Source organism: Callorhinus ursinus, unplaced genomic scaffold, assembly GCF_003265705.2.
Source record: "Callorhinus ursinus isolate GAN/ISIS: 27379988/994484 unplaced genomic scaffold, GSC_fseal_2.0 scaffold16, whole genome shotgun sequence".
NCBI classification, from domain to species: Eukaryota; Metazoa; Chordata; class Mammalia; order Carnivora; family Otariidae; genus Callorhinus; species Callorhinus ursinus.
This window is the reverse complement of record NW_027397078.1, coordinates 3,317,289-3,339,579: the sequence shown is the minus strand read 5'-3', so window position 1 is coordinate 3,339,579 and position 22,291 is coordinate 3,317,289. Positions and strand designations below refer to the sequence as shown.

At 40.2% G+C, this 22,291-nt stretch overlaps 1 protein-coding gene across 9 annotated transcripts in view; it reads left to right on the top strand.

The window, feature by feature from the left end:
- Positions 1 to 22,291, top strand: part of JADE3 (jade family PHD finger 3) — a 142,030-nt gene that overhangs the window by 61,215 nt on the left and 58,524 nt on the right. For 6 of the 9 annotated variants that reach the window (XM_073901860.1, XM_073901865.1, XM_025857927.2 and 3 more), the window contains 2 exons: positions 13,324 to 13,380; positions 14,133 to 14,212. In XM_073901860.1, coding sequence (XP_073757961.1) covers positions 13,335 to 13,380; positions 14,133 to 14,212 — 126 coding nt within the window. In that variant the 5' untranslated portion in view covers positions 13,324 to 13,334. Of the gene's footprint in view, positions 1 to 13,308; positions 13,381 to 14,132; positions 14,213 to 22,291 lie in introns of all 9 variants that reach the window. The other 3 variants (XM_073901862.1, XM_073901867.1, XM_073901864.1) reach the window with 2 other exon arrangements.

Here is a 22,291-nt window from a genome sequence, read left to right as displayed (position 1 = left end):
ATAAGCATGTATTTATTTATAAATAGTACATATGTGTTTTATATTATATTTATAAATATTATAAATAATAAATATTTCTTGTAGTTTAGACCAGAGGTTGACAAGCTATGGCCTGTGAGTCAAATCTAGCCTGCCACCTGTTTCTGTGTGGCCTGCGAGCTAGGAATGGTTTTTACATTTTTAAATGCTTAAAAAATGAAGAATAATATTTCATGTGAAAATTATACAAAATTCAAATTTCAGTATAATAAAGTTTTATTGGAGCAGAGCCATGCTCATTTGTTTATGTACTGTCTGTGACTGCTTTCATGCTACAATAGCAGATTTGAGTAGTTGCAGCAGAGACCATATGGTCCATAAAGCCAAAAATATTTGCTAGCTGGTCCTTTCCAGAAAAAGTTTACTGAACCCTGATTTAAACTCCCTTCCTAGCCTAGCCTTTCTATGCAAAATGATTCCTACTCAGGAGGTTTGATATGCCTAAATAATTTGTTAACAAGTCTATATATTAAAGAAGGTAAGCCTTCTTCCTGGCAATAGAGATAACTGGTTGACATGGAAATACTTCTCTGAGTGGCAGGAATCTACCCAGGTAAATTTGTATTTTCTTCTTTTTTCTTTAATGCATTTTAAGGGCTTTGGAGAAGAGTTGACCTCCAGATTCCTCATCCGGTCACAGGGAACTCAGGAGTCACATGACGTGTCTTTCTTTTTAAAAACAAGCTTTTAAAATGACACATACGGGGACGCCTGGGTGGCTCAGTCGGTTAAGCGTCTGCCTTCAGCTCAGGTCATGATCCCAGGGTCCTGGGTTCGAGTCCCACATCAGGCTCCCTGCTCAGCAGGAGGCCTGCTTCTCCCTCTGCCTGCTGCTCCCCCTGCTTGTGCTCTCTCGCTCTCTCTCTCTCTGGCAAATAAATAAATAAAATCTTAAAATAAAATAGAATAAAATGACACATACGTATACACACAATAACCGAGATGCATGTGGTCGTCTTTTAGAAAGGACAGAAAAAGTTCGTCTACTCCATCTTCTGGTATCTTTTTTTTTTTTTTTGAGATTTTTATTTATTTATTTGACAGAGACAGCAAGAGCGGGAACACAGGCAGGGGGGAGTGGGAGAGGGAGAAGCAGGCTTCCTGCTGAGCAGGGAGCGGGACGTGGGCTCGATCCCGATACCGATCCCAGGACCCTGGGACCATGATGTGAACCGAAGGCAGACACTTAACAACTGAGCCACCCAGGCGCCTCTGGTATCTCTTTTTTAAAGACAAAGATTTGTTGGGGATGAGGAGCAGTAAAATATGTAGGCTATGTTCTTTTTCTTATTTTTTGTTTACTCAGTCTCTAGATAGATATTTATGGCTTTAGTCACTGGACTACTGAAATGTGCTAGAGAAGAAAGATATGCGAGGTGAACAGACTTGAAGGGAAGTTTTGTTTCCACAACATTGCATTGAAGTAGTGTGATGGATTGAATTGTTGTGTAGAAAGGGGTGAATTCCGAATTAAACCATAGGCAGTAGACTCAAATAGCTTCAACGTGGAGATTAGTATTGTTTTCCCCAAAGCAGAGCTGATCAGCTCAAGAAACATATTTATAGCATTCATGATTTCTGTTGAAGGAATAGTTGAGAAGGTTCTTTGCCCACATGGGCAGGACTTGACCCTTAAGGATATAAGAAGAGTTCTGCTTTGGGCTGACCAGTGACCTAACTCAAACGTCTGTCTCTGTTAATGGCTCTGGAGAATATTTTCCTGAAAGCCTAAGGGAGCTGGACTTTTCAGATGTTTCTTTACTTAAGGATTACTTCCAAATACCATCATGGATTTATCCACCCTGATTTTATCTCAGTCCTTCTTGAACCTGTTTACATTTTCATTCTGTTCCACTTCTTGAGCTGATGAGTTCTCTGAGTTCCCTAAGCATTGCTCAAAGTCCTGCTTTCTTTTTGATAAAATTGCCTTTAGGTTTCAGGGAGTGCCCCTTTGTTACTTTTACTCTGTGAGTGGGTGAATAAACTCAAGTCAATCATTTCTACACCCTTCTTGAGTCTTGTTTCTGCCTCATCCTTTTAGAGCAAGATTTCTCAACCTTGGCAGTATGGACAATTTGGACCAGATACATCTGTGCATTGTAAGAGACTATCCTGTGGGTTGTAGAATGGTTAGCAGCCTTTCTAGCCTCTAACCCCATAGATACCAGTAATAGCCCCCTTCCCAGTCATGACAACCAAAATGTCTCTAGACATCACCACGCGTCCCTTGGAGGATAAAATTGCCTTCAGTTGAGAACCACTGCTTTAGATATCTGTCTCTCCCAAACTGCAAAGTTTTGTGCTTTTTGGACTACCATTATAATATGGAGGCTTCTCTATCAAATTGATTGTATTGTGCTTTTCTGGATTTTTTTTCCAGCTCTGGTTAATGTCCATGTTGAATGGCAGTGACAGCTTTTTTTATAGCCTCAGTGTTTCAGGTCAGCTGCATCATTTGTGGGTGGCATGAGTGACAGACACCTTGAAATCTTAGAGGTATTTTTTTCTAATTATAAATGCCCTATATGTGTACTGGAAAAATGTGGACAGTGGAAAAATTTGGGAAGAATTTTTTTTGTCACCCCAAAATCCATCACTTTAACGTTACTAATGTAACTAATGTTGGTAAATTGGTTTATGGCCCTCATCTGTTTTCTATATATTTTATTTCATGTAATCTCACTGTAAAACCAATTTTTAGACTTTTTTTCCACTTAACATGTTAACATAAAGTTTTCCCCATATGCCATGTTTAAATGATTGAATGAAATATGATAATATGCTTTAATTATTCCTCTTTTGTTTGATAGCCAGATTTGTTATTATTTTTATTATGGAGTTTTAATGGACATTTTTGTCCATAATTATTTTCTGTGTTTTGGATTATTTTTCAAAGATGAATGTTGGAAGTAGAATTCCTGGGTCAAAAGGTGTGAATATGTTTAAAGCAGAGCCTTAGATTATGTTTTAAACTGCTGCGTGGCCCCGCAGAGGGCAGTGAAAAGGAGCTCCTTGCACTGACCATACATTTCAAAAGTCTGTCTCTTGGGCATATAGAAGGAAAGGGCTGTGTTTAAGTTAATCACTTTACCTTGCCTGCCTGCTCTTCTGTGGGAATATTAATGGGGAGTCAAGTAGTCACCAAACCACAGACTTAGATTCCAGTCCCAAATAATCCCAGTTGGGTTAACTTCCAGACAGTGCTCCTTTAAAAGGGAGTTTCACCCAAGGAAGGCATTTACTTTATACATTTGTATTTTGCCTGGCTTACAGTCATCGTTAAAATAAATCAGCATGCTGTTAATCATTTTGGTTGAGATTATACTAGGAATAAGATCTGAAAACTGCCATCAAATTACTGTTCCCAAAGGGTGCAAGGTGAGGGCTGGTGCACGTTTCGTTTCTGCCAAAACAAAGGCATACTCAGTGTGGGAGGTAAGGAAGAAAAGAATGCCTTTATAAAGTCTCTACCCTAAATAGAGGATTAGAAAATAAACAGCTGAATAATATATCCACATATAAGACATTGAGGTGCATCATGAAGTTACTCCAAGATTGCATTGTATTTATTTATAGTTTTCTTAACAAAAAATTTTATTCTGAAGTATTTTTAAAAAGTATACCACTTAGTGAAGATTTACATATTGTCTTGAGTAGTATGGGTGCCTAGAAGCAGAATATGAGACAGTATTTGAACATGTATGATTTATTGAAGGAATGCTCTCAGGAGAAACTGATAAGGGAGTGAGGACAAGAGGGTAGGGAAGAAGGAGCTAAAGTAAGGATGTGGTCTTAGGGAAGTCTAACCTTATCATGTTTTGGGTAGAGTTGGGGGAGGATGTAGAACTGGTTGCTGGCCCCCATCAGGAGGGAGACTGGGGGAGTATAATCTCCCTGACAGGACTCCTGCGCTTAGTGAGGGGGACAGCTGTGAACCATTAGCAGCCAACAGGCAGTAGCTGGGAGGTGGGTATGTTGACTAGGTAAAGGGGATCTGTGTGGGGCACCATAGCGTCTGTTACTCTTTCGAATGTTTACTTTGTGCAGGATACTGTGCTAAGACTTGAGAGTAAAAGATGAATGTGACATAGTCCCAGCTTTTAAGATGGTTGTGGTCTAGTGGCAGGGCTGACCATGTACAGAATATTTACAGTGTAAGCAAGGTGCTTTTTACACTGGCAAAAGCATGCACAGAGACTCAGAAAGCAAAGGAGTGAATAATTGTGGGAGAGGCCTATCTGGAGAGCTTCATTGAGGGGATTCAACAAAGAGGTAGAACCAGGTTAGGGGCAAATGGGCTGGTCAGGGTTAACAAAGAAGGAACTGTAGACAGAGGGAAGAGCTCCGTGCAAAGGCCATCAGGTATGAAGTAAGATGTGTTCATGGAATCTCACTGGGCCTAGCATGTGCTGGAGGTAGGGAACAGCAGCTGATGAGACCTAAGAGATTGGAACCAGAAGACTGTGGGCCTCCAATGTCACGCTGAGGAGGCTGGGCTTAGAAGGGGCAGCATTCCTGCTGTCATCCCTCCCAGCCTGCCTAAGGTCTCAGGGTCAACTTGGAGTACTCATTCCTGATATACCTGCCAGCTCTGCCCTCTGGTGGCCATGTGGCTCCAAGCATGTCCTTTAAATGTTTCTGAACCCCAGTCTCCTCATCTGTAAAATGGCTGGTTGATGATGGTGATATTTATAGGACTTTTGTAATTAGAAATAATAAATAAAGACAGATCTAAAGATTTACTATCATTGTGCTGCATTTACTGTTCTTTGTAATTTTTGTACAGTGATTAAAACAGCAGTGCTATCACAGAAATGGGACAGACAGTTCAATGCACTATAACAGCCCAAACCCAAAAATTTTGCTTGCTGTGTTTTCTTTTCTAAAAATCATTAACAACCCACTTTCTTATTTCCCAGGACTGGTGTTACTGGTGTTAGTTAATCTGTCCTAGACTCTTTACTGATAATGCAAGATTTTTTTGTTTCCATCTTTATAAAAAGTGATTGTTACTGTAATAGTTTTTAAAAACAAAATTTTGCAGCTTCTTAAAAATTTGCTCCTCCCTTGGTCATGAACAGTTTGATAACCAATGGAAACAATGGAAATTACTATATTGTACACCTGAAACTAATATAGCATTGTATGTTAGCTAACTGGAATTAAAATAAAACAAATACTACATACATAAAAACATAAATAAGAACATTAATTAATCAATTAATTAATGAAAAGAAAATTGGGGATACTGTTTTAGCCAAAGTTCCTAAGACCAGAACTTCAGATGAGAGGAATATCTGTCTCCCAAGAAGTCATGGGTCTCCTGAAACTCAGGGAAGAGGAGAGAGGGTAGGGTCTATGTTCAGTTGGATTTCTTCACTGAGAGTTTTTGGAGAATATAACTATTTCTTTTATGGCATATGCTACCTTCAATCCCAGTATGAGTTATCCATCTGGAGGTAATGTTCAATAGACAAAGAATTTTTCTATTGCTAACTCTTCTTGACTCTGCCTAAAAATTCTCATTGGTAAAATGTTACAATAGCTTTTTTTAAAAGATTATTTATTTATTTGACAGAGAGAGAGCACAAGTAGGCAGAGCAGCAGACAGGGGGAGAGGGAGAAGCAAGCTCTCTGCTGAGCAGGGAGCCCGATGAGGGACTCGATCCCAGGACCCTGGGATCATGACCTGAGCTGAAGGCAGCCACTTAACCAACTGAACCACCCAGGCGCCCCTAAAATGTTACAATAACTTTTAAAGGTCTTTTTAAGCTTTATTGAGGTATAATTTATATACTATAAAATTCATGTATTTTAAGTAGACAATTCGGTGAGTTTTGGTGTATTTACAGGGTTTTGCAACCATCACTGCTGTCCAATTTTAGAATATTTCTGTCACCCCCCCCTCACAAAAAAAACTTGGTGCTCATTTGTAGTCAGTCTGCATTCCCACTCCCAGCCCTAGGCAACCACTGCTTTAGACATTTTGTATAAACGGAATCACACAGTAAGTGATCTTGTCTTTATGGCTTCTTTCGCTGAGCATATTTTGCTAAGTTTTTTTTTACATGTTTTATGTATGTTTTTCATATTATAGCATGTATTAGTACTTTGTTCCTTTTTACTGCTGAGTCATATTCCATGGTATGGATGTACCACAGATTGTTTAACCATTCACCTGTTGAGAGACATCTGGGTTGTTTCCAGTTTGTAGCCATTATGAATAAAGCTGCTATAAGCATTTGTGTACAGGTTTTTGTGTGAACATAAATTTTCATTTCTCTGGGCTAAATGCCCAGGAGTGCAATTCCTGGGTCCTGTGGTAGTGGCATGTTTAATTTTTAAAGAAATAGCCAAATTGTTTTCTAGAATAGCTGTACCATTTTACATTCCCACCAGCAATGTATGGGTAATATAGTTTCTTCACATCTTCACCATTTGAATTAAAACTATTTTTTAGTTCAGTGATTGTGGTCTTAATTTTCATTTCCCTAATGGCTAATGATACTGAGCATCTTTTCATGTGCTTATTTGCCATTCGTATTGCTTTTTGATGAAATGTCTGTTCAAGTCTTTTGGACATTTGGATATTCTCCAGCCATTTTCTCAAAAGATTTATTTATTTGAGAGAGAGCAGGGTAAGGGGCAGAGGGAAAGAATCTCAAGTAGACTCCCTGCTGAGTGTGGGGCCCAGTGCGGGGCTCAGGCTCAATCTCATGACCCTGAGATCATGACCTGAGCCGAAATCAAGAATCAAACACTTAACCAACTGAGCCACCCCAGCACCCATTTTTAACAGAATCATTTGTTCCCTTACTGTTGAGTTTTGAGAGTTCTTTACATATTCTAGATACAAGTCCATTGTCGGATGTGTGGTTTATAAAGATTTTGTCCTGTTCCGTAGCTTGTTTTTGTATCTTCTCAACAGTCTTTTGCAGAACTATTTGGATTTTGGTTTGTTGTTGTTGTTTTTCATTTTGATGGAGGTCAATTTTTCTTTGACAGATCATGCTTTTGGTGTCAGATCAAAGAACCCTTTGCTTAGCCCTTGATCCTGAAGATTTTCTCCTATGTTTTTCTAAAAGTTTTATAGTTTTACATTTAAGTCCATAATCCATTTTGAGTTAACTTTTGTGTAAGGTATGAGACTTAGGATGAGGTTCATTTTTTTTTTTTAACTATTGTGCCAGTACCATTTGTTGAAAAGGCTATCCTTTCCTCTGTTGAATTACTTTTCTACCTTTATCAGAAATCTGTTGGGCATATTTGTGGAGTATATTTACTTTTAATAATGCAAAATATATTAGGTTGTGGTTGGCAGGATATCTATGCCCTAATCCCTGGAACCTATGAATATGTTAGGTTACATGGCAAAGGAGAATTAGGGTTGCTAATCAGATGACTTTAAAATAGGGACACTATCCTGAATTTTCTGGGTGAGCATGAAGTAATCACAAAGGTCCTTAAAAGTGGAAGAAGGAGGCAGAAGAGAGGGTCAGAGAATGAGGTGTGATGACAGAAGCAGGGTCAGAGACATGCAGTGTTGCTGGCTTTGAAGATTGAGGAAGATGGCCAAGATCTAAGGAATGTGAGTGGCTTCTAGAAGATGGAAAAGGCAAGGAAATGGATTCTTTGCTCGAGCCTCCAGAAAGGAATGCAACCCTGCTGATACCTTGATTTTAGCCCAGTGATACCTGTATCAGACTTCTGACCCACTGAACCGTAAGATAATAAATTTGTGTTGTTTTAAGCCACTGAGTTTGTGGTAACTTGTTACTGCAACAATGAAATACTAATAAATCTATATTTTAGAAAAGCTCCCATTGATAACAGGATTTTAAACGTTTGGGCATAGCATTTCTCTGGAAAGTTTACATATTTGGAACATCCCAATGATATCAGACAAATGAAGTTCTCAATAGAGAATAAGTGCATTCAATAGGAAATAATTAGAAAATATACTACTTTTATTTTTGTTTTAATTTCTGTATTCATTGTGACTTTAAATTACACATTACTTTTTGATATATTTTATATATAATATTTTTTATATTTTTTACTGTTGGTTTTGTTTGCATTTCAGAAGAGCCTTTGAATGTCTTTAAGTTTTGCACTAAGGAGCCAGACGTAGCCCCCAGAATTTATATGATAGGAGGGTAACATTCTATTTAAAGAAATAGCCTTCAGGGCACCTGGGTAACTCAGTTGGTTAAGCGTCCAACTCTTGATTTCAGCCCAGGTCATGATCTCAGGGTTGGGAGATCAAGCCCTGTGTCAGGCTCTGCATGGGCATGGAGCCTACCTAAGATTCTCTCTCCCTCTGCCCCCCTCCCTCCTCCCTCCCTCTAGGAAAAAAATAAAACAAGTTTGTAAAAAATAGTCTTCAACTTTTACAATATATACAAACATTGAATCATTATGTTGTACACTTGAAACTAATTTAGTGTTATATGTCAGTTATATCTCAATTTTTAAAAACATTCAGTTGACTTTAACAGTAGGACAAATAGAATTTTGATCAGTGATTTTGATACTTGTGCTAATCCTATTAGTTTTTTTAAGAACAGCTTTTATTGAGATATAATTTACATACCATACAATTCAACCTTTTAAAATGTACAACTTTGTGATTCTTAATATATTAACTGATATTTGCAACCATCACTGTAGAGCACTTTGAATATCTTATCTACCTTCTGACTTCACTATTTCTGATGAAAGGTCAACTGTTAATCTTATTGGAGTTACCTTATAAGTGAGGAGTCACTTTTCCCTTGCTACTTTTAGGATTTTCTCTTTGTCTGGCTTTCAGCAATTTTACCGTGATGTACCTGTTTATGGATCTCTTTGCAGATGGTAGTGGTACAGGTGGCAGTATAAATGACTTAGAGCTTGTTGAGCTTCCTGAATTTGCAAATTAATTTTTTTCAGTAAATTTGGGGATTTTTCAGCCATAATTTTTTTAAGATTTTTTTTTTGTATAATTCTTTTTTTTCCAAGATTTTATTTATTTATTGGACAGAGAGAGACACAGTGAAGAGAGGGAACACAAGCAGGGGGGAGTGGGAGAGGGAGAAGCAGGCTTCCCACGGAGCAGGGAGCCTGATGCAGGTCTCGATCCCAGGACCCTGGGACCATGACCTGAGCCGAAGGCAGATGCCCAACGACTGAGCCACCCAGGCGCCCCGTGTATAATTCTTTTTTTTAAATATTTTATTTATTTATTTATTTATTTGACAGAGAGAGAGAGAGAGAGAGAGCTTGCACAAGCAGGGGGAGCTTCAGAGGCAGAGGGAGAAGCAGGCTTCCGCCTGAGCAGGAAGCCTGATGTGGAGCTCGATCCCAGGACCCTCGGATCATGACCTGAGCTGAAGGCAGACACTTAACTGACTCAGCCACCCAGGCACCGCAAGATTTCTTTATTTTGGAGAGGTGGGGGGGTTGGGCAGAGGGACAGAGAGAATCTCAAGCAGACTCCGCACTGAGCTCAGAGCCTGATGCAGGGCTTGATCTCACGACCCTGAGATCATGACCTGAGCTGACATTATGAATTGGACACTTAACCTACTGAGCCACCCAGGTGCCCCAGCTGTAATTTTTTTGAATATTTTTTTTGCTCCTTTCTCTCTCCTTTCCTTCTGGTACTCCCATATATGTTGGTGCATTTAATGGTGTCCCATATTTCTCTGAGGTTTTATTCATTTTTCTTCATCTTTTTCTCTTCTCTTCTTTGGCTTGCATAGTCTCTTTTGATCTATTTCAGGTTCACTAATTCTTTATTTTTCCAGTTCAAATCTGCTGTTGGGCCCCTTTAGTGAATTTTTTCATTTCAGTTATTATACTTTTCAATGCCAGAATTACCATTTGGTTCTCTTTTATACTTTCTACCTCTTTATTGATAGTCTTACCTTCCTTTACTTCTTTTTTTACTTTCATTTCTTTTTTTAAAATTATTTAAGATTTTATTTATTTATTTGACACAGAGAGAGGGAGAGCACAAGCAAGGGGGAGCGGCAGGCAGGGGGAGAGGGAGAAGCAGTGCTGAACAGGGAGCCCGATGTGGGGCTCAATCCCAGGACCCTGAGATCATGACCTGAGCTGAAGACAGACGCTTAACCAACTGAGCCACCCAGGCGCCCCCTTCCTTTATTTCTTTAATCATGGTTGTTTTGTTTTGTTTTGTTTTTTAGCTCTTTGGACATATTTATATGGCTAATTTGAAGTCTTTACCTGTCAAATCTGATATCTGTTTGCTCTCACAGGCAGTTTCTGTTGCCTTTTTTTCTGCTGTGTAGGTCATACTTTCCTGTTTCTTTGTATGTCTCATAATTTTTTGTTGGAAACTGGACATTTTAGATAATATAATGTAGCAACACTGGGTACTGGCACCCCCCCCCCCGCCCAGGGCACTTTGTTATTTGCTTATTTCTTTAATGACTGGCTGGATTATTTTACTAAAGTCTATTTACTCCCCACCTTTTTTTGTGTGTGTGAGGGGCAGAGGAGGTGGGGGTAGAGGGAGAGAGATAAAATCTTAAGCAGGCTCCACGTCCAGCACAGCCCTGACACGGGGCTCAATCTCACTACTCTGAGATCATGGCCTGAGCCGAAATCAAGAATCAGACACTTAACCAACTGCACCACCCAAGTGCCCCTATTTACTCCCCATTTTTGCCCTGCAGTGTAAGTCTTGATGTTGTTTCTTTTTTTTTTTTTAAAGACTTTATTTATTTGACAGAGAGAGACACAGTGAGAGAGGGAACACAAGCAGGGGGAGTGGGAGAGGGAGAAGCAGGCTTCCCGCAGAGCAGGGAGCCTGATGCGGGGCTCGATCCCAGGACCCCGGGATCATGACCTGAGCCGAAGGCAGACGCTTAACGACTGAGCCACCCAGGTGCCCCTTGATGTTGTTTCTTAGGGGTGCAGCCTTTGGTATGCCCCAGTCACCCTGGTATGACATTGGTTTTGGCAGGGCTCTTTTTGACTTCTCCCTCACCACACCACACTGTTAAGCTGAACTGGCTGATTGCTCTGTTGTTTTTAATACCCTGGGACATAAATTGTTCTACAAACTGATCCAATCAAACTAGAGCTCCTTCAAAGGGATAGTTAATGAGATCAGTATTTGAGATTTTTTTCTGACCCCAGGATTGTTCCTCTCAGCTCTCTCTTTCCCTGGTTCTCCAGCATGCTAGCCGGCCTAGGCTCAAACTTCTCCACACTCAGTTGCAAATGAAGTCAACTCCCAATGGGGAGAGATTTTGAGCCCTCTCTTCTATGGTCTACTTCTCCCCCTGGGCAAAGTCTCTGAGCCACAGCTCTAGTGTAGAGGGTGAGGACAATGATGTATTTCCCTCTGAGTGGTAGCCCCAGGTCTCCTAGGTTTGCCTCTCCTCATGTAGAACCCCCACTCGATGAGCTGGAGTCAGGGCAGTTGGAGCCTCAGTATTCTTGGTGGCACCACACCCAAGGTATAGCCTCCATCCCAGGAGCGGGGGCCATCTGGAAGAAGGAAGGCCCAGCCTCTGAGCTACTCTTGTCTGGAACTTAACCTCAGCAACAGGTAGCTGGGGCAGGATGAAAAATGCTGTCATCCTGCTCCTCCCAGGAGGAAAGCCTTACACCTGGGAGCTGAGGGAGAGGGAGCTCTGTGTTCTTGGCTGCACCAGTCTGGTATGAAATCTGTGCTGGGAAAGGTCCAAATACCACAAATTCTTTTTTACTGAGTTTTAGTAGATTTCCTTTAATAAATGCGTCTTCATTTGCTGTATGCCCTTAAAACCATTTCTAGAGACTAAATGAATAGTTTTTTGTTTCTTTTTAAAGTAGTTTTCACCAGTTTCACTGGGGAGTGGGTTGGTGAAGCTCTTCATTCACACTGTCATGCCAGAAGTGGAACTCTATTAGCTTTTTAACACAGTTTTGTTTCTGTTCCCCATAATTGCTCACAATGGCCTTGTACTAGGGTTTCTATCTCCTTTGTAGATTCTGAGTGGCTCAAAGGCAGTAGCTCTGACCTTCATTCCTTGTGGAATCATGGTTGCCTCTAATAGCATTTTGTATACTGTGGCCCATAGAAGACTGTCAGTTACTCATTGTATCAGTGTCTTTTCTAGTTCATTTCTTCAGTACTTGCTTTGTAACTTGGAGTGCCTTCCATTTTTCTTATACTCTAGTGCTGGTGTGTTTCCAGAAAAGTTGTGCCTCTTTTTTATCTGCCATTGGCCACACATACACAAGGAAGGGCACTTAAGTTTTAAGTTTTAGTCAAACCCATTGTACATTTTTCACAATATTAGGAGCTTTCTTTTTTTTTTTAAGTGCTGATGATTACTCTTTTTTTAAGATTGTATTTATTTGTTCATTTGAGAGAGAGAGGGCACATGTGAGCAGGGGGAGGGGCAGAGGGGGAGGGAGAGGAAGAGGGAAAGGATCCCAAGCAGACTGTGCACTGAGTGCAGAGCCCTATGTGGGACTCAGTCTCAGGACCCTGAGATCATGACTTGAGCTGAAACCAAGAGTCAGACATTTAACCAACTGAGCCACCCAGGCACCCCTGTAGGCAAAAATGGGGAGTAAATAGGGGCACCTGGGTGGCGCAGTCGGTTAAGTGTCCAACTCTTGATTTCTGCTCAGGTCACCGGTGAAACTGGTGAAAATTACTTTAAAAAGCTTTCTTGTGGGGTGTGTGTGTGTGTGTGTGTGTGTGTGTGTGTGTGTGTGTGTGTAAATTTTAAATTAGGCTAGTTGTTTGGGGGATGGGGCAGGGAGAAAGAAAGGGAAAAAGGGCAGACAGAAAAGCAGTATGGTTGTGCTCTTAAAGGTGGGACATGCTTCACTTGTTCTTTCTTCAGCCAACTATGTCTCATGCCTTTTGACCTTGGCCCTTGACAGCTCTGCCTTGCAAATGCTTTTTCCTTTCCTGCTCCTCCCCTACTGGGGTTCCCTGGCTGGTGATGGCCACATGGCTACCCACTTTTGTTTGGGTGGACAGTGGTCATGTGGCCCCATCTGAGGCAGCCAGTTCTGGACCATTGATCCAGTGCTGCTTGGGCATCCTCCTAAGGCTCATATGTGGCCTCCTCAGTCTTTGTTACCCTCCGTGTTGGAGAATTTGATGGTATCCTTCTCCCATCACTGTCATTTGAGAATATTTTTGGCAGAAATAATTTGATTTGTGTGATTTACCTGCTGCTGCTTCTTAGGATCTATAGGGCAGTGTTGACTGCCTTTGAAATGGTGTGTGTGTGTGCTGACTGTTTTATTCAGTGTTCTCTTTCCCAGGATGCTCCAGGATGAAACGTCATAGAACAGTCAGCAGCAGTGACAGTTCAGACGAGAGTGAGTAGAACCGGCCAACCATTGGTAACTCTGTATCTAATACTCTTTGAGGGTTTATTCTTTGACTTGAAGACAAGCTGTTTCATGTTTCTTTCAGTGGTTAAAAAACAATGTATCTAGGAAGGAAAGCTTAGGGTACTATTTTTCTTATTCATTTAAATTTCATTAGAAATAGGTGGGAAAATTGTGGCTTTTTTGTGGCATATAGCATTTTGTTCTTTACTTTTCATTTACCAGAACAACAAAAGCCAAATCTAATAATGATTTAACAGTCTTTTCTAGAAAGGACAAAAAGTATGAGAGCATAAATTATAGGCCCTACAATTCCAATTGTAACTAGGTATTAAATGTTTGGATGAATCATCATTTGTAGCATTTGGGGGAGGGCTGAAGGATACACAGATTACTTGCCTCACATTTTTAGTTTTTCCAGTTGCTTTTATGGATACTTTTTCTCCAGGTGGAATGTGAATCATGTTGTTCCAAAATGTTGTGAAGTATGATTACACCAAATCAAACCTCCTCAACATTAGCACTGTTGAAGCTTTTACACGCTGGGAGGTCATCTATAAATGTCGTTAAACACCATTATGAGTCTTTCTTGATTGCGATTTAACTGTTTTCTTCAGTGGTATGAGATCACTGTGCTCTTCTCCACCATACCTTTCATATTCTCTTGGATGACATTTAGTTATGTGACACTTAGTAATATTAGCAAGTCTCAATATTTTTTGTCTAATTATCTTTTGCAGGTCCTTCCACTTCCTTTACTTCTGGCTCAATGTATAGGAGCAAGTCAAGAATTCCAAATGAACACAAGAAGCCTGCTGAGGTGAGATCAGATATTTAATTTTTAGACTGAGAAAAATAGATAGCTGCCTTCTGCCTACATACTTACAATGGCCAAATCTTAGAGGTGTGAGGATTAAACTATGTGCCAAGGGATAGACTTGTTTTCTTATGAATCTTTTTTGGTTTTTAAGAAAGATTCCGTTTTCTTATCCCTTTGGGAAAACAGTAATCATCACACCGATTTCATTTTGGTGATGACATTTAGGTGCCTGGCTTTAGAATATAAGGCCTCCCCTAGCCAAGAAGTCAAAGGGAGCCAGACTTGGGGAATTGGGAAGGACCCAGAGATCTGGCCTTGATTGGAAAGAGCTAAGTTGGCAGGTGAAAGGTAGTGCAAGTAGGGATTGATGGGAAGATTATGGATGGAGAGGAGGAGAAAGATAGGTTGAAGATCTGAGCTATGGGCTTTGAGGGGTCTTTATAGACTTCAGAGCACTGCCAGCCCAAAGAAAATAAATCATTCCTTGTGAGGCTGGTCATCCTCTTTTTTAAAATAAGATTTTATTTATTTGAGAGAGAGAGAGCATGAGAGAGAACATGAGAGTGGGAGAGGGGCAAAGGGAGAGGGAGAAGCAGAGTCCCTGCTGAGCAGGGATCCTGACTCGGGGCTCAGTCCCAGGACTCTGGGATCATGACCTGAGCTGAAGGCAGATGTTTAGCCAACTAAGCTACCCAGGTGCCCTGAAGCTGGTCATCTTCTACCCCAAGGGCAGCAAAATGCCAGGGTTGCACTCGGACTTGGTACTGGTTTTGCGGATCCTATAGACTTTCCTTTATGATAATTAAGTGATGAGAAACTGACATTGTGTGTCTTCACTTCTATGAGTAGATTTCTTTAGCTGCAAAGGAAAAGGAGTGTATTAGTTAACTATTGCTACATTACAAATGATCCAAAACTAGTGGCTTAAAGCAGCAAACATTTATTATCTCAGTTTCCATGAGTCACGAGTCTGGGCACAGCATCCCTAGGTTCTCTGTTCCAGGTCTTTCAAGGCTGCAATCAGTGTGCTGACTGGGCTGTGTTCTGGAGTTTCTACTAGGGAAGAATTCACTTCCACGCTCATTCAGGTTGTTGGCAGAATTCATCTCCTTACAGCCAGAGGACTGAGATCCTGGGTTTTTGCTGGCTTTTGGTGGAAGACTACCCTCTGCTCGTAGAGACTGCTCCTAGTTTTTTGCCATATGGCCTTCTCCATACATCCTCTCAAAACATGGCAACTTACTTTTTCAAAGTCAACAAGGGGAGAATCTTTTGTTCCAGTCTGCTAAGGCTGAGTCTTTTTTTTTTTTTTAAGATTTTATTTATTTATTTGACAGAGAGAGACACAGAGAGAGGGAACACAAACAGGGGGAGTGGGAGAGGGAGAAGCAGGCCTCCCGCTGAGCAGGAAGCCCAAGGCGGGGCCCGATCCCAGGACCCTGGGACCATGACCTGAGCCAAAGGCAGACGCCCAAAGACTGAGCCACCCAGGTGCCCCAAGACTGAGTCTTATGTAGTATAACACAATCATGGGAGTGACATCCTATCACATTTGCCAAATTACATAACCTAACCAAGGAAGTGACATTCCTTCACATTTGACATAGTTCTATTGGTTAGAAGCAAGTCACAGGTTCCACTTACCCTCACACAAGGTGGGGCAGGGAGTGTGTTGCTTTAGGGTGTCATCCAGAGAGAGCATTTCTCTCTCTCTTTCTCAGAGGTCACTTTTCATTTAATCTGGTCACTTTTCATTTCCATCTTTTGCTTAAGATCTTTCTGGGCACAGTAAAATATCAGAGTGTGTTTATATGTGTCTGTTTCAAGCAGAAATACTTAGGGAATAAAATGCACATAAACAGGAACAGAGCAAATTTCCCATCTATCCAGAGGAGGCTTTGACTATAGAATGGTGAGAAAGAAACTTTGCTACTTTTCCATTTAGGACAGCCAGTCCTAGAACATAAAGTGACTCAGTAGCTTTGGGTCTTAAGTCCTGATGCCTCCAGTTCAGTGAGAATAGCAGTCTTTTGTTGCAAGGGATAGGGGACCTGGGCTACTGGAAGCAAATTTTTTACTTTATATTTCACATTCTGTTATAAAAGAGAGAACCTGATATTGTAGAACAAAACTAGCTTTGGCATTAGAAGAGAATGATTCCATGTTTTGCCTTGCTGGCTTATTTCATCTCTCTGAAATAATTTGTTTTGTCATTATAACATGGACATTATCACAGCTACCTCTCATAGCTACCATTTATTGAAATTTTATGTGCCAAGAGCTTCATATTAGACAATCTGATTGTTTCCCAACATTAAGCAATTATAATAATCTTCTTGGGTGCTTCCTTCATTTAAGAAAATTTTTATTAATGTCAGTATGGACTCATGTACATTTATTTTATACTTGAGGCTATAATCCAATACTACATAATTTATTGCGTTGCTCAAATTGTTTCATAAATCAGTGAAATCATCTCATATTTTTCTCTTCAGTTCCACTGATTTCTGTTCTTAGTTTTATTATTTTCTTTCTTCTTTGGGTTTACTTTGTTCTTTTTCTAGATTCTTGAAGTGGGTGCTTCGGCTGTTTGAGACTTTTCCTCCTTTTTTTTTTTTCCTCTTCTAATGTAAGAATTTTAGTTTATAAATTTCCCTTTAATTTTTTAAAAGATTTTATTTGAGAAACAGAGAGTGAATGCAAGCAGGAGGGAGGGGCAGAGGGAGAGGGAAAAGCAGGCTCCCTGCTGAGCAGGGAGCTTGATGCGGGGCTCAGTCCCAGGACCCCGAGATCATGACCCAACCTGAAGGCAGATGCTTAACCAACTGAGCCACCCAAGCACCCCTATAAATTTCCCTTTAAACAGTTCTTTAGCTGCATCCCATTAATTTTGATATGTTTATTTTCATTTTTATCCAGTTCAGTGTATTTTTTATTTTTCTTAAGACTTCCTCTTTGACCCATGGCTTATTTAGAAGTATGTTGTTTAGTTTCCAAGCACTTGGAGACTTTCCTGCTATCTTTCTGTTATTGATTCTAGTTTGAATCCAGTTTTGATGGAGAACATTATTTCTACGATTTCACTTATTTTACATTTGTCAAAGTTTGTTTTATGGCTAAGGATATGGTTTCTTCTAGGTAAATGTTTCATTTTATGGTACTTGCAAAGACTGTGTATTATGCTGTTGTTGGGTCCTACTGGTTGACATTGTTCTTCTGTATCCTCACGGATATTCTGCCTAATAGTTTTATCAGTTGTTTAGAGAGGGCTGTAGAAGTCTCCAACTGCAATTATGGATTTGTGTATTTCTCCTCTCCATTCTGTCAGTTTTGCTTTATGTATTTTGAAGCTCTATTGTTAGGTGCTTACATATTTAGGACTGCTATATCTTGGTGAATTTAGCATCATTTAATGTCCCTCTTTGTCTTTGATGATTTTGTTTGCTGTGGAGTCTGCACTATAATATTAATGTAGTTAGTGGCTTTCTTTTGATTCATGTTAATATTGTATATTTTTCCATCCTTTCACTTGTAACATATGTATGATTATATTTGAAGTGAGTTTCTTATAGATGATGTATAGTTGGGTCATTTTTTAAAAAAGATTTGTTACTTGAGAGAGAGAGAACACAAGTGAGGGGCAGGGCCGAGGAAGAGGGGGAGAGAATCTCAAGCAGACTCCCTGCTGAGCGCCAAGCCCAATGTAGGGCTTCATCCCACAACCCTGAGCTCATGACTTGAGCAGAAATCAAGAGTTGGATGCTCAACCCCCTGAGCCACCTGGGTGCCCCGAGTTGAGTCATTTTTTAATCCACTCTTTCAGTATCTTTTAATTGGACTATTTAAGCCACTTATAGTTAATGTAACTTTGGGTATGATTTAGTTTATGTCTGCCATTTTGTTTGTTTTCTATTTGTTCTCTCTATTTTTTGGTTTCTCTATTTTCTGTCTTCCTGTGGATTACTTGAACATTTTTTTGAATTTCATGTTGACTTTTCTGTAGTGGTTTTGAGTGTATATCTTTGTGTAGATTTTTAGTGGTTGCTCTTGGGAAGCAACCTTTAAAAAGGAGGACTTTTTTTAATGTGGTCTCTACATTTTATCACTTCAAGTGAAATACAGAAACCTTAACCACTGGGGCACCTGGCTGGCTCAGTCAGTAGAGCCTGTGACTCTTGATCTCAGGGTCATGCATTCAAGCCTCATGTTGGGCATGGAGTCTATTTAAAAAGAAAAAAGAAAAGGAAAGAAACCTTACCACCATCTAGGTTCATTTATCCACCCCTCCCCACCTTTATAGTATAATTGTCTTAAATATTCTCTCTACATACTTTGAGAACTGTACTAGACAATGTTATTATTTTTGCTTCAACCAACAAACATTTATAAAACTCAAGAGATGGATAGTTTATTATATTTACTCATATTTTTATTCTTATTCTTCCCTTATTCCTGATGTCCCAACATTCCTTTTGTTCATTTCCTTTCTGTTTAAAGAACTTCCTTTAGCCATTCTTTTAGGGTAAGTCTGATGGTGATCAATTCTCTTAGTTTTCCTTCATTTGAGAATGTCTTGGTTTCACCTTCATTCCTGAAGGATATTTTCACTTGATACAGAATTCTGGTTTGACAGTACTTTTCTTTCTGCACTTGAAAAATGTGCTACTTTCTTCTGGCCTCCATGGTTTCTGGTGAGAAATCTGCTCTCATTCAAATACTTGCTCCCCTGTAGGTAATCAGTCATCTCTTTTCCAGTTGCTGTCAAGATTTTTCCTGACATGGATTTCTTGGGCATGGATTTCTTTTGGTTTATGCTGTTTGGAGTTTGATCAGCTTCTTGAGTCTAGGTTTATATCTTCTGCCAATTTGGGGACGTTTTCAGCCATTATTTCTTCATCTGTTTTTTCAGCTCCACCTTCGTTCACGACTTCAAATGCATGAATGTTAGATCTTTTGTTATTTCCCCACAGGTCCCTCAGACTCTTCTCTTTTTTTCAGTATGTATTCTTTCTTTTGATCAGATTGGGTAATTTCTTTTGTTCACAAATTCTTCTTATTGTGTTAATTCCATTCTTCTATTGAGCCTATCCCATGAGTTTATTTCAGTTATTGTATTATTCCATTTCAGATTTTTTATTTGGTTATTCTTTACATCCTCTATTTCTCTGCTGAAACTTTCCATTTGTCTCAAAAGTGTTTGTAATTTCTTATTGAAGCACTTTTATGATGGCTGCTTTAAACCCCTTGTCAGATGATTCCAACATCTGTGTCATCTCAGTGTTCGTGTCTATTGACTGTCTCTTCTCATTCCCAGTTCTTAGTATGATGAGTGATTTTCTATTATATTCTGGACTTTTTTGGTATATTATCAAACAGTAAGGCTTATTTAAATCCTTTTTAGCAGGCTTCTGTAGTAACCAGGCCAGTGGGGAGGTGGGGCACTGACTCTGTACCACCAGTTGCAGAATTCCTAGGCTTCCCGTCTTACTTCTGTTACTCTCTAGGAAGATAGTTCTGTTATCTCTCTGGAACAGGAGAGGGGTGTCTCCCTACTACTTGGTGGGGGTGGAAATCCCCACCCTGTTGCCTCTACTGATAGCAGCAGGGGTGGTGGTGGTGGTAAGGGGTACTACATTACTCGTGGGTGGTGATGACAGTCCAGGCTCCCTACCCAGTCTGTGCTGATCCCACATTAAGGAGGAGGGATACTTTGTTATTGTTGGGTGGGAGTGGATGTCAGGGCCTCTAAGGTGATATCCACTGATGCCACAAGAGTTGCCCTTTTCAAAAAAAAAACCACTTTATACATCTTTTATGAAATATAATTCTTATACCATACAGCTCATCTACTTAAAATGTATAATTTAGTAGGTTTTAGTCTAGTCACAGAGTTGTATAACCGTAACTACAGTCTAAATATAGAATTTCATCACCCCAGAAAGAAACCCCCTACCCATTAACAGTAACTCCCTAATTCCCCTACTCCCAGCCCCTGGCAACCACTAATCTAACTTCTGTCTCTATGGATTTGCCTGTTCTGGACATTTCATATAAATAGAGTCATACAATATACAGCCTTTTGTGTCTGGCTTCTTAAACTTAGCATAATGTTTTCAGGGTTCATCCATGTTGTAGCATGTGTCAGTAGTTCATTTATTTTAATGACTGAATGATATTCCATTGTATGGGTATATCACATTTTATTATCCATTCATTAATGGACATTGGGGTTGTCTCCATCTTTGGAGTATTATGAATACTATGAACATTCATGTACAAGTTTCTATGTGGACATATGTTTTCAGTTGTCTTGAGTATACACCTAGGTGTGGAATTGCTGAGCCATATGGTAACCCTAGTTAACCATCTGAAGAAATGCCAGGCTGTTTTCCAAAGGGGCTTCATCAGTTTACACTCCCACTACCAGTGTAGGAGAGTATTTGAAATGTGTTACTGCTATGGGCACCAGAGACTTCCTTCTAATTCTTCTGGTGACTTTGTTTGTGTCTCCTGTCTTGGATTAGAATCTTCCATTTGTGCTTGTCCTCAGCTCTCCCATTATAAGCCACAGTTATTATCACTGGAGGCTTTAGCATGGTGGTAGAATACTGGGGAAAGACATTGTTCTCTCACTTCCTGATTACTCTCAGTCTTTGAGATGTGTAGTGGTTCTGTTTCTGGGGGTGAGATGGGGAAGTGGACTTTAGGGGTAGAGCTTTTTTTTTGTCCCTGCCTCCTATTCCCCTATCTGCCTGTAGCCAGTATCTTCTGGTATGCTCAGTCTCTGTCGTTAAGGTTCTCCCTCCTCTAGATTAAGGCTTTTTTCCCCTGTGTAACACAGGGAGGCTGAGCTTGGGTGCTTTGCCCTTCTTCCCAGCACTAATGAAATTACACCAGTGCCCTCACCTGATAGCCTTCCCATGCAGGTGAAGTTTTTTGTTTTTGTTGTTCAGTAAGAGAGCCAGGACACAGAGCACCAGGGACTCAGACAGCACCACTTGAGGAGGGGGGGCCTTCTCCAGGTTTTCCACCATCTTCCCTATGAGAGCCTAGTTGGGTTTCTAGAGAAAAAGCTTACAAGAGGTTTGGAACCCCCTCTTACTGTAGCCCCCAGGAACTTCAGTCTCTCTTGGTTGTCCTCACTTTGCCCCCGGCAGTTTGTCAAAAGTTCTGGGTTAAATGTTCCTGCTGGAGCTTCTGCCCCAGGTAAGCAAAAGCTCCTGTCCTCGTTCTGCGTGGGGCACCGGGTGTTATGCACAAACAATGAATCATGGAACGCTACATCAAGAACTAATGATGTAATGTACAGTGATGAACATAACAATAAAAAAATAAAAAAAATAAAGCGCCTGTCCTTGCGTCTCCCTGCAGGCATGTTCATCCGTCCTTGAGTTGGCCATTTGTCCCGCGACTCATTTCTCTCAAGGGTTCATGAAAAAATCGTTAATTTGCTCCCTGTCTTGCCTTTTTCTTCTTGTAAGGGTGGGAGTTTCTTTCTTTCTGACTGAAACCTTTTGTTTGTAATGGGAGTTTGTCACTGAAATGCAGTGTAAATGATTGTTTTCACTGGGCCTTTATCAGCTGCATTAATAGGTACATATTTTCTTCGATGTTTAGTGCTTCACTGGTATTCCTGTTTATGCCTGCCCCTGATTTATCCTCTAGAGAAGAGTTTTTGGGGTGTGTGAATTCCACGTATGGTTCAGCGGCTTTGGTAGTTTCTGCAAATTGTATACAGGCTTTTGAGGGTATGTTTTCAATGTGTTTTTGTGTGTATGTGTGTGCTAGCACCTTCATCGGAGTCTCAAAAGGGCCCATACTCTTAAAATGTTTCTCAGAAGCCAGTTGCCCTAGAAAAAGCACATAGTACCAGACGACTAATTTGAATGTATTAAAAAGTCTTCTATTCTTTCTCAAAAGCCAGGATATTTTCACATATATTAGTCCGACTGGTCTATAAAACATAACCTATCTTAAAGGATTGATGGCATATCATCTATAGTTCCATAGTCTCATTTATTATGTCTAAGACTTTCATAGCAACAGAGTCAAAGCTCACATATTTTAACTTGGCAGAGA